The sequence below is a fragment of the Hyperolius riggenbachi genome, chromosome 2 (genome assembly GCF_040937935.1).
Source record: "Hyperolius riggenbachi isolate aHypRig1 chromosome 2, aHypRig1.pri, whole genome shotgun sequence".
Lineage (NCBI taxonomy): Eukaryota > Metazoa > Chordata > Amphibia > Anura > Hyperoliidae > Hyperolius > Hyperolius riggenbachi.
The window spans coordinates 161,391,844-161,405,130 of NC_090647.1; the positions used below are offsets into that span (position 1 = coordinate 161,391,844).

General features: G+C 38.9%; 1 protein-coding gene across 10 annotated transcripts in view; it reads left to right on the top strand.

The window, feature by feature from the left end:
• ENOX1 (ecto-NOX disulfide-thiol exchanger 1) overlaps positions 1–13,287 on the top strand; it is a 723,730-nt gene that overhangs the window by 602,566 nt on the left and 107,877 nt on the right. For all 10 annotated transcript variants that reach the window (XM_068267775.1, XM_068267774.1, XM_068267784.1 and 7 more), the window contains one exon: positions 4,370–4,487. In XM_068267775.1, coding sequence (XP_068123876.1) covers positions 4,370–4,487 — 118 coding nt within the window. The remainder of the gene's footprint in view (positions 1–4,369; positions 4,488–13,287) is intronic.

Here is a 13,287-nt window from a genome sequence, read left to right on the forward strand (position 1 = left end):
CTGCCATGCCCCCTTTCACCCATTCTATGCCCTTGCCCTCCCGTACTATGCACACATTGGACACATCTCCCAGCTCCTGGTGAATAATGGCTCGCTGCTTTCCCTGCTTCCTGTTTGACATCTCTTCTTGAAAATTCGAAGCACCAAAACAATCTTTTTAATTGAAAGAGGGTTTAAATTTGGATATTCACTTTTAAACAAACATATTGGTATACAAAGTATTAGTCTTTTATCTAGATTTCCCAATAGACCACACTGAGGCTGCACCTTTTAGCTCTATGATTTGTAATGTCTTTGATACCACTCTTTCTCTATTGTGTTTCATCTGCATATGTCTGTGCCTGCATGTTATTATTACCCTTCACATTAATATGTTTGAGTATATTTTGTTATACGCTTTACTTTTGATTATGGTCAGCCAGTTTCCATTTCTTGTTCAGCAACTTCTTTTTCTATGAGCCAGTGTTTTTCAGGGTAAGTACACGCTGTTTTGATTTTGCTATAGAAGGTTTTTTTATAGAACGTGTTGTTTCTCAGTTGCCTTCTGTTAGGTTGGCAACTTGTACATGATGAGTTACATGTCTTGCAGTGTTTTCAGTAACAGGAACCATTTGAGAGACCAAAGTAACAAGCAACATTTTCCTTAAGCCCTTATTAAAATTAATGCTTTGAGTAGATTTCTATTTTGAAGTACTTGAGTTCTACAGGTGCATGTGTATGGTTGTGTGTGTCATGTTAAAGTGAGGATTAAGAAGGATATCAGTTTAACACTATGTGCCTATGGTTACTTAAAGAGGAACTTTAATGGCATACACTGTAGTAGAATGTAATGATATCCATTTTTTTATGTTAATTATACTAGTTTCAGCATCAGTAACACTACTTCTATCTATATATTACTGTAGATTGGTATGTAGCCCCACCCTCTCAGTGATGCTTATCCTGGACTATGATCTCATGCTGCCCTCTGCCCCAGAGCACTCTGGGAGATCATGTGTAGTTCCTGGGCACTTTACACAAATAAAAATTCCACAGTGATGAGTGTCAGTATTGCCAACTCATCCCTTTAATTACTGACACATATGAATTATACAGGTTTTGTGGCTAGGTAGATGCAGTTAAGGCACTGATTATGTGTAAGTAGCCCCAGAACCTGTAAAACTTAGATGTGTCAGTAATTAAAGGGATGAGTTGGCAAAACTGATGAGTGTAGTCAACAGTAATGATGCTGCCATCTGTGATAAATGTAAGAATGTAAATCAGGATGGGGAAACATTTTACAATGGGCAAATATTAATTTAGGTAATATAGTAAAATATCAGCAGTTGTATTTTTTAAATTATATTCAGTAAAGTTCCTCTTTAAGTTGCACCTGCACAGCTTCAGAACGTAGCTGCATTTGATGCAGCCAGATGAGGGAGATAATTCTGTGTTTGCTGTAAACCCTGTGAAGTAGTACTGCAGAGGTTAACATAGACATTTCTGTGCACAGTACAAAGAGGGAAAATAACCCATAGTCACTTGCTTTCCACTGTCCTTGAAAATGCCAAGCACTCGTATACTGCGGGTTTTAGTAAATAAATTGAGAGATTTAGTAAATCAGTTGAGAGAAATGCTCCACCTTCTGCTGACGCATTACTAAAGGCAACCAGGTTGCTAAAGTGCTGATAGCCTTATGTGACTAGCATTGTCTTTACATACAGAATAGACCTGTATACCATGTGCCCACACAGGTCAATCCTCCATTTAACAATACTCTGGAATTAACTTGGACAAGGAACAAAAGTCCTGCACTGTATTATGCTAAATACTGGCATATGCGGACAGATGGATCGGGGATCTCTTCTGACGAACGATCGTTTATTATTCTTCTTGTGTTGCTAGCAAACAGTAAAAATCACAAATCAGAAATTGGAATTGCAATTTGCAGTGTAAAAGAAGCCTAAGTTTGTAACAGAAATCTGAATAATATTGTAGCACTGCAAAGTTCAATACATAATCATTAAATAATTCCCTTGCATTGTCATTGCTTAGTTCCCCTTTAATATTCTTTCACGGATGACCATTTTTCTTCAGAAAAGAAACAATCCCAGTTCGGGTTATTTGTCCTCATGAGTAATGCTTTGACTAACACTCCGCTGCTAACTATTCTTTTGATGCAATTGATTTAGAGATCAGTTGGGCACATAGCACAGAGTGCACTAAGCAATGTAATGCCTGCTATATTTTATACAAGATAGAAAAGGCCTATAAGCCATTGTTGCTTAAAATGCTGCTTTTAATAGGCCTTTGAACAGTCATTACAGCCTTCCCTTGCAATGCGCACAGATGAACAGGTGAAACTCCCTTGGGAGAACCTTCTACATTTTTCCTGGGAATTGCTGTGCCATTTGTCACATAATGAAAGCTATATGTGGAGCGTATTGTGTATTCTCCACACGTGACTTAAGAGATGCCAAACTGCGGGCCTCCCCTGAGAATGAGCCCTTTGTCAGTAGAAAAATTAGATGTCAACAAGGTGAAAAGCTGCATGCTGCATTCCTACATTAAACCTGGCAGCATTATTAGGACCAAATGAGATGGTATCAACTTTCTTTTACTCTGCACCTTACAGGGAGAACATACTACATTATCTCTGCCCTATTGCATTACTACTTCGACAGGTTTCTACACACTGCAATTCAAGTGTCGTCGTGCATCCGTATAAAGCAGTGGTACCTCTCTGGAAAAGCTCAGGCAATTAACTATTTGTGCATCAATGGGTTGTGCAGTTCACATCCACGTATTAAGTAGGTTCTGCTACGACACTGACAGATCAGGAGCTGTGTCAGTCACCCCACTGGTAGTGAAACCAAATATTTATCACACCGTTGTTCCTAGATGCCCAGAACATTTAAAAGTTGTGCAAAAGTTCCTCCTCCAACTTTATGTAGTAGCTTGCAAGCACTGATTTGTTGTTAACCTAGTATTAGAACATACAAAGGACAAATGAACCCTAAATAATATCTGTTATATTAGCTATGCAGAAAACCTTATTTAGGGATCATTTCGCTATTGTGTATTTTGCTCATAATTCCCTAATCCTGAACTTGCTGCGTACTCGCAGCCTGTTTTTGTGTTGAATCCAGTATCCAGCTTGCTTTATAGTGTCTAGTGCCATAGACAGTAACAAGGCATATGCGGTCACCATCCGTGGAATGGTACACCCAAGTAACAACCATTCAGGCATGTCCATTGCATCGTCATTATAACAGCATTGCAATTATGACACATCCATCTTCTGTTCATTGTCTGAAAATAAATCATTCAGGTCATGCTGTCACTGCAATGGACACGGGACAGAATGGATGTGTCGGCACAGGTCTGGGATCCATCCACAGGTCCATGGTACATTGTGGTTCATTCCATGAGTCGGACCATTTTTAGGCTAAAGGGTCAACCCAGCCGATATTCAAAATATGGAACTAGAGAGGATGATGGAAACACTTTAGCCTCTGTCACCTGGAACTAGTATCTGCTTCCCAACCCATGATGTAGGAGTTTATGTAGACTCCCTGGCAGTACAACTTGACCTATTTAAATGATCACATTTAACACCCAACTACAACATGAAAATTGATTTCCAGAATGTCTAAGGAAACCCACCCAAGTGGGTCATTCATGTTCCTTTTGACATTCCCGAACGGTGGCTCATGAAGGGGAGCAGATCACCACAAATTGTACTTCTACAGAACATTCATGAGCACTTAAAGGCATCTCCTGTGAGACTAGAGGTATACGTCTCAGTTTGAAGAATGCTAAAATGCTGTCCTAAATTATGCCCCCCCCCCCCCCATACCTTGCAGTACTCCCTTTTTCCTTCAAGGATCTGTAACTTGGTAAACAAAGAGAACTGGAATGCCCCTGTTGAATCTAGATGACTAGCAAGAAGAAGACCAGACACAAAGGCAATTGGGTATGTATATACAGAGATAGGGAAGCAAAAACCAGCAATGTGACCAAATTTCCTAATCTTCTGAGCTGAGAAAACATTGCAAATCAATTCTATTCAGAAATATTAGCAGATCTTAACACTTTTTTTTGTAACCCTAGCATGGCTTAAAAGTTGTTTAAAGCTTTATAAATGTTGAAATGTATGTTTATTATCAGGTATACAGTTGCTTGTAGTTTATTTTTTATTTTCTCCCCAGTTACGCTAACCTGCCATTTTTCCTAGGCCAAGGCTATATTGCAATATAAAGGCTGCTACAATTAGTGTTGACTGGGGTGTGGGGGTATTTTTTCATGAGAGTTTAACAAAATGAGCCCTATATGTTACCAAGTACAGTCTGTTTTATTAGTGGTGCCTGTATTTTATTGTTTGTTGTAGGAGCTACGGAATGCACACAGTGAACAGCTCATGGGTATTCGGAGAGAGGAGGAAATGGAGATGTCAGATGATGACAGTAATGATGTCCCCAGCAAGAAAGCTAGAGTAGATGATTCAGGTGAGAATAATTCAATATGACATTATCTTCTTTCGTAGGGAAGAAAAACATACAATCTGAATTCTTGTTTCAAAATGTTCTGTTTACATGGATGACATTCCTAATTTTTCCATTTCTTATGCATTTAAATCTACATTTAAATTATCTTATTGAAACAATGTAGCTAAAAATCAGTATCCTGTAAATAGATTAATATTTTCACTGTAAGAATATTTTCCATTTTGATCACTGGTATCCTGCGTATTTTTACATCTGTACCTGGTTTTGAAGGAAATTATATTATTCAGATTGTGCATTTAAATCAGGAAAGCCAATATCTGTTAACAAGAAAATCCTCAGTCAATGTTTACGATTGACTCTTAAAGGGCCCACTAATGATGCAATTTTTTGGTGCAATCTTACCTAATCTATGTTGTAGAGAGTAAACTAAGTGATTATACTTTTAATGGATATAGTTTATGCTGCATGTCCAAATCCAGAGTTGTCCAAAAATAAATAGCTTATCGACATTTCACCATGTTTAACTCCGAACTCAACTTACAAACATCCTCTGGGAACAAACTTTTTTGTAGGTAGGGGGCTGCTTGTATATCTCTTTAGCACTGAATATGGCAACGTCAACTAGACATTCAGATTTTCCTGGTTGTCTGTGTTTTGCCACTGTAGGCTTCTTCGTTGGTATGGAAGAATATGGAGAGTGTTTTCACACACTTGGGTTAAGAATATGCATTTATGTAGGCCATCATCTGTGGGTGGAAGGAACATATTTTGGTGGCACATAGGACCCAGATTCTTCTTTTTATTTTCTCAACTGTAAATAAACCTTTAGTTTTAGTACCTTATATTCATCAGAGCTAATGCAGAGCTCAAGGTTTTGCATTTGATTTTTTACCTTGTTAACAAATAATATAGCTGTGAACTTTGTCCATTTAGATGTCTCTTGCCAGTAAGATCAAGAACCCCTTGCTAGGAACCATGGTCATTTTTTTTATGAACCTCTGCCAAATTATTAACAGATCTTATTATACAGAATATCCTTGCATGGCCTTCCAATTTGATTTCTTCATGAACATCAATGTGTTATTAATATCACTTTTGGAGTATCTTACCAAATGCGTTACAGCTTCACAATAGCTTCCAATAGATTGAATAAAAGAAACTCGGAAAGCAATTAGATGTCAGCATAAAGCTTATGCACAGATATGTGTATTACGGCAACCTATAAAATATGCTGAATTCATTCCCCCATAATGCAGAATGACTCTTGCAATGAAGCAATTGTGTAGAATAGCAGTGTAAGTCAGATCATTTCCCATTACATAGAGGATGGGTAGGCAGATGAAACCAGTGTTCTAATTCCACTGCAGCAATGCTATTATATAGATTACATTTTGTTATGTTTTTAGACTGATAAGGTTTTATGCAGGATCGTTACTAAGGATTGATGTAATCCTTTTTTTCCTTAACAGGGTTTTAGAACACGTAGGCAATTTTTTTATGTGATAAGAGACAAAGTTGCTATGGAGCATACTATAGCAACCTAACCTCTTCACAGAGCCAAGCAGCCACTTGTGACAGCAATCTAAATTTACATACATTTTACTGTCATTTTATCAGTGCTCCCAGTATCTCTTTGTGACATACTGTTAAAATACTCTTTTCTTTGTGTTGCGGATTAAAATGAATGCAGTGTTACAGAGGAAGACTTCACAACACAATGCCTACATTCAGATAGGTGCAAACACACAAGGCCTGCATGAGGGATAACTCTGGGATTGCAAGCAGAGCATTTAATACAGTTTTCTTATTCAGGATATTGAGATACTGTTACATTTTTATATCTGATCTTTATTACAATTTTCATTCATCTACAGAATATCCAGATAGCTCATGCTGTCCCAGAAACAGGCTGTCTGCATGTTGGGTTGATGTGGCCCTGTAAAATGTATAAGTTATAGGCTTGCTATAAACCAACAGTTCTGGAGGTGAGCTTGGCTTCAGGGGCAGAAAGAGATGATTTGAAAATTATGGAGTGATGCATCATGGGAAAGCACAGTTGCTCACTGAAAGCTGAATTATCAAAATACATTCTGTTTTAGAAAGGCAACATTATATTCAATTTGCAATAAAGTGAAAGCTTAATAACCCCTTCAGGACCAATGTAGTTGGAATCTACGTTCTGCTGGTGGCTGCGTGGCTCTGACAGGATGTAGATTCTAACTATTCACTGCTGCGCACTCATGCCGTTCTCACTGTTTACACCGCTTCTCCGACGCTTCACCCACTCACTCTGCTTTCTCAGTGACTTTAGGGCTTCCGTATCTCGGTCAGGAAACCAATTTCATTGGCTCCTGCCCCCGTGATTACTCTGCGCCAATCACAGTAATCACAGGGCACAATAGAGAAAGAACAGCTCTGGTTCTAAAGGAGCCAGAGCCGTCCGGTTCCAAAAGGGTTACGTTTCCTATTGTTCAGTATTTTCAGTGGGAAGACATTTTTAAATGGGGGGGGGGGGGGAGAAATAATATTTTATCATCATTGCATGTACTGCAATATTTGAAGAATATGTTCATGAAAGACGTGATTCCGTATTGGGTTCTCAGTCCTCTCTGTCTAGGACTCAGCTGGTAAGTGGCCATTTTTCATTTTTCTCCTACATGGTTTTTGGTAGACTCATTGTTAAATAGATTATTTACAGTGACTGAGCATAGTTTCAGCATGTTGTGCAGCCTTGTAAGATAACATGCAAATGAAAATGTAAGTTAGTCATCCTGTGAAATAAGTCTTGAGATTCAATGGGCACAATTTGCATATGTACTGTGAGAGTGAGCTGTGGTGTCATTCTTGTTAAAAGGTTTTTATTATGTGCATGAACGTTATTTTGTAATTAAGACCTTTCATGTAAAATGGCTAAGCTTGGTAGTACTTCCATAAAATATAGTAAGCATTTAATGAAATTTAAAGGAAAAGTCCGATCACGCCATCTGTTACTAAAATGGTCTATATAACCTACAATGCCAAAATAATAAGCCGTGATCCATCATCTTCTGTGCCCATTTAAGAACAGTGGATTATTTTTTTCAGCCAATGGCTTTGTCTATTGTCATTGTGAGGAACTTCCTGCTTATCCTCTCCATAAGACAGCACACTATACAAGAACTTCCCCTGACTCGTTTGAGCACTTTCAACTGAAATCACTAGTGATTGTTTTGGGCAGCAAGAGTATAAAAGTAATTAAAGTGACGGGCTTGATATTATGGAGTTCTTTGGTTTTCTAATAGAAGATCAAAACACTAAACCTGCTGGGGGCGAATTTGGGGTTCCTTATCCTTACTGACCTAAAGACATTTTTTTTTTACTTAGAATGGAAATATCCTGGTAGGTTTGAGGTGTGAGTTCATTCGTTCTGACAATTTGCCCTTTTTTTAAAAAAAGGGGAAAATAAGATGACATTAGGGATGGTCAATTATATGCAAATAATTCTGAGTTGATGTTAGATTATACGAATTATGTATGGAATGCTTGAAAATGGACCAATTGAATTCCAACTTTATGAGATTTGATTGGTGCGTTTTCAAGCTGCATACATTTGGATAAGTCTGCATCAACTCTGAATTATTTTCATTCCATTGACCATCCCTAATTGACATTCTTGTACTACTTCTGCTTTTTACTACTTTTAAGACAGGAAAAAGCAGAAAGGAATTTGTGCATATTTTTTAAATGTTTTTTCTTTTTTATCAGTTTGTCACATTGTTGAAAAGCTAAAGAAATGACAAACTTTTTGTCATTTTGCCAATTGGATAATGAGCCAGACTGACAAAATAAAATGTCTAACTAACAAAAAAATAAATGTAAAACCTTTATAAATCTGCCCCTCAGTTTTGGACTGAGATGTTTCTTATTTACTGCTTGAATTTACTATTATTATTTTTTAAATCATGTTTATTTTAAAAACCTTTTTACCCAAATAAAATGCAAGTGGTGTTTTTGCTTTATAGACTTTAATCTATATCTCCAGCTGGAAAGGCAGAGTGTCACAATACAGAATAATTAATGTTAAATTCCTTCTTATGATAAACTCTGTGATGTATATTTATTGTATTGTGTCACATAAAAACTACAAAATATGTAGTTCAAGATTAAACATACAGTTTATAACTGCTTATTTATGGTTCTTATCCCTAAAAAGTTATAATTTAAACTTCTTTATCTAAGTACATTTATGTGCAACATTATTTTGTTATTTACTTATTTTCCTTTTCCTTTTGTAAATATATATATGTATTTGGGCTATAATGTATACTGTTACTATATTCCTCTTACTTTAGTATGTTATTTTTGGGTTGATGATTACCTCTAATAGTTATTAATGCTAGGGCTGGATCACACTGCAAGAGCGTTTTTAACGCTCGTGATTTGAAAAGCTCTTGCTGTTCCTGTTTTCCTGGATGCAGAACACAATGTGCATAGTGTGAAAGCCCCCTAAGTGTAAAATGTCACTTAGTGGGAGGTTTTTAACAAGATGGGGGTTTCCCAGGACAGGACAGATGAGAACAATCTGTCACCAGCCTATCTGCTTCTTTGCAGCTATGGACTTTTCTGCATTGTTTTGCTTATAATTCCACATCTTATCCCATATTTACGTAGTTGTGAAGGAGGCGGAACCTGTGCAGATAATGGTAGTTGTGCCTTTTGGGCCTTGTTACACTATCTGCCAACATTATATTAAGCAGGATTCTACAGGAGTAAATGTTAGTGCACGCAGAATGAGCTCACACTGACTTTTTGGGTGGCGATGTGGATTAGCCACACCTTGTTGCCGCAAACGTTTGATCGATGTGTGTTTGATGTATGAGTGTATGGCTTTTTGGTGAGGTGCTAATCGCATGTTGATTTAAATTTTTTTGTCATTAATTTGTTTAAACTCTTTGTAATCACGAGTCAGGCTCGGGGTGGAAAAAACAAGCCAGGAGTGGTAACCCCGAGCGCGTGCAGAACATAGCGAGCAGCGGGTGTTTTAACTCTCCTCCCCGGGGATCCAGATGCCAGCAGCCATTCTCCTTCCTGTCCTGTGAGTCTCTGCATCATTCGGGTGAGATCGACGTTTGTCATCATGTCGACAGACGGCAATCTCCCGGAGGACAGAGGGGGAACTGCATCGCTGTATCCCGGGGAGGTGAGTAAGTGCTTGGCTGCTGCAGGCTCTCTAGCAGCATGATTTTTTTCCCCTGGTTTTATGGTCTATTAGACTGCAAAAAAATTGTACTGTTTTTTAGACCCTAAAATCCAGATAGAATCACACCACTGGGGGGAGGGGTTAATAAAGTAGTTATATTTCCTTTTAAACATTAGTTATGTTTAAGCTTTATATGTAGTTCTGCAATTTACTAATACCAACAGGTACACTACTTACAGTAGTGGGACAAAGGAGACAAGGTATCCAGCACTGCTGTCTCCTCTTGTTTTTTGGGTGACATTTAAAGTGCAATGTGCATCATGTGGCAGGAATTTACAATTGCCATATTCAAGCCCTACCGTACATCAAGTGGGAGAAGGACTCAGTGGGTGCTGGGCACTGGTCAGGAGCTTCTTTGGGCTTGACTCACAAAAGAGTGCTAACTGTTAGCACGGCCGTTTTAGCGCAAATTAATGTTCACACGAAATCTATATCGTTTTCGTGTGAAAATTCACGTTTGCATGCGAAAACGATTTCGCACAAAAATTCGCATTTGCGAGCGAAACCGTTTAATTGCGCGCGATTTGTGAGAAAACGCCCGTGCTAACAGTTAGCACTCTTTTGTGAATCAAGCCCTTTGAGTCTCCTTTGTCCCGCTTTGGTCAGAACTCACACTCTATATCCAGAGCACGCTGTCAAACATCGGGGAGACTAGCATGCTGCTCAGAACAAAGCATGCTATCTAATCACCCCCACTGTGGACTGATCCTGCATGTACAGACATTCCTCTCCCCCATCGATTGTAACACTTCTTACAGTCCTCTGATAGTGGTTTGTTTCCCAGGACAGGCTGACAAATCTCCTCCACAATTTATGTAGTGTTACATCTGGTGTACAATAAAGTTATTTTAGGTTTTAGTCAGCTTTAGAAAACCAATTAGTCAGACAACAGAAACGAAAAGGTGTTTTCTAAGAAAAAAAAATGAATTACAGAAGGTTTTGTACAGAGATTATGTATGTTGTATTATTTTGTAGTGACAGTAGAATCTCCCTTTCTGGCTTAAAATACATCTGCCATCCTTAGTAGAAGTATCTTAAGCAGTAACATGGTAGTAGTTTAGCCGCAGGGCAGTGCAGTGGTGTGAAAGAGTGCATAAAAAGTACAAGAGAATTTGTTTTTTGCTGAATGCCCAATGATTTGTATTGTTCCATTATACAGTATTCCACCCTCAGGTGCTCTCTGGTGCTGCATTATGTGCAGAATTTAGAGCTAGAGATAGGTAGAGATGTGATTTCCTAGATGAAAATGTTTTCCTCCTGAACACGAACACCCCAGGGATCTGCATCATTCTGACAGTCAATAATAGGCTGTAATACCATTGTGTGTGCTAGCTTTCTCTGTTCTTCCTTTCTACATGAAGTCAATAAAATTCCTAATATAGTTGGTACCGGAGATGGGAATACCATTAAACTCAAGGGAACCATGTACAGTATATTTGGGCAGGATATATTCTGCAAGATCTGGAGTTCGTTTATTAGTCTTCACATTCTATTTGTTCCAGTCAACACTAAATATATAAATATATATTTGTTTCATCTTTATTCACCTCTGTAATATCATGAAATATCCTCTGTACATAACAAAGTTTTGCAGCATGCCACTCGTATATAGGTTTTAATGCAGACAGGCCTCTATACGGTGCTCTCCACATTTAAAGAGAACTTTTGTGTAAAAATATTATTATGATTTATTATTATTTAGTATTTATATAGCACTGGCATCTTCTGCAGCGCTGTACAGAGTACATTGTTTTGTCACTTAACTGTCCTTCAGAGGGGCTCACAATCTAATCCTTACCATAGTCATATGTCTACGTAGGGTGTTTATATCGTAGTCTAGGGTCAATTTTGGGGGGAAGCCAATTAACTTACCTGTATGTTTTTGGGATGTGGGAGGAAAACGGAGTGCCCAGAGGAAACCCACACAGACACGGAGAAAACGTACAAACTTCTTGCAGATGTTGACCTGGCTGGGATGCGAATTAAGGCTTCAGTGCTAACTACTACTACGCCACTGTGCTGCCCCATTATGCACTATGCTATAACTTATTTCTCTGAAACATGAGCAATTTTAAAATTGAATGTTTGCAATAAATTCATTATCTTTGCATCTGCTGCCAGCAAGGTGTGTAAAATAAGACAAAGTTTGCTTCCTCGTGACTGAGTAAGGTGAAAGGCAAAACCAAAATTCCCATCTTGGATTAGAGCAATCCACTACTACAGGATCACTTCAGGAAAAACAACAGAATACCCAAGCAGCTTATGGCGACCCAGAACCACTAGGAAAGTATAGGGGACTAAAATAAACTGAAAAGTCCTCCTACTAAAAAGCAACGTTCAGTGTAATTTGCCTTCTTAAAAAAGAAGGTATATGCGATAATTCATCTTTAAGTGAGCAACTGTGGTTTCATATTATGCATCTCTCCTGAATTATCTCTTTATGCCCCTGAAGTTCCTCTTCGATTGTGTTTCTGTTGCTGGGAGTATTCTGCAGTTGCAGGCTTCAGAAGGATTGTACTACCTAGGGTTGGTGTCTATAGGGGTAAGCACTATTGTAAGAGCTTTATTGTTAGATAATAGAGTGAGATATAACATGGTTCGGTGGCAGGAAGCTTCTTATATGGGGCAGGGGCAATTTGAGATAGGCTTCCCCACACTCTTATTAATGGTGGTCGTTATAGTCCGTCATGGCCGAGTTCAGACCAGTGTGGCAATAAGTGTCATTGTCTGTACACTATACAGTATGGTATTAGATTCCAGAACTGAATTTTCTGTAATGCTGTAATATCTGCCTACTGCCAGAAGGTGGTGCACATACACCATTATAACTCTTTCCAGGCCAGTTTTCAGCGTTGACAAAGCTAACTTGTCCATACCATTTGTAGCAAGTTTTTTAACGAGTCAGCCTTGTCCTTACCACCATAGAGGTTAAAGTGTACCTGAGAAGGGGGATATGAAAAATGTATACCTGGGGCCTCCTCCAGCCCCCTCCGCCTGATTGCTCCCATGCCCCTGTTCTCCGCTGCCTGCAGCCTCCGCAACTGGCCCTGGTAAGTTGTCCAGTCCGGGCCAGTTGTGCAGGCACCGAATGCTCCCGGCCATGGGAGCGTGACGGGTGAGCACACAAAGCCCAACTACACTTGTGCAGTATGCCCCGGACTGGAAGACTTTCTGGGGCAAATTGCGGAGGCTGCAGGCAGCGGGGGAAGGCGAGCAATCAGGCCAAAGAGGCTGGAGGAAGCCCCAGGCATGTATACACTTTTATATCCTCCAGTCTCAGGTTTACTTTAAAAGGTTGAGCTCTACAGCCACAGTTGAAGTCAATGTATTGGTTCAAATGGACTCTCACCACTTGTAGTTCCATTCTAGTGAAGCTATGGGTTTCAAATTTAGGGTAATCATGATAGACTGTCAAAGCACTGATTGCCACCATAAAACTCATATCACCCCTTAATAAATATGGCTGCAATCTGATTTTCAAAATTGGAGAGCAAAGAAGTATTGATCTGTAATGTCATCTTTATACATAAGCACCTAAGTGTAATAAAAACTGATCTACCC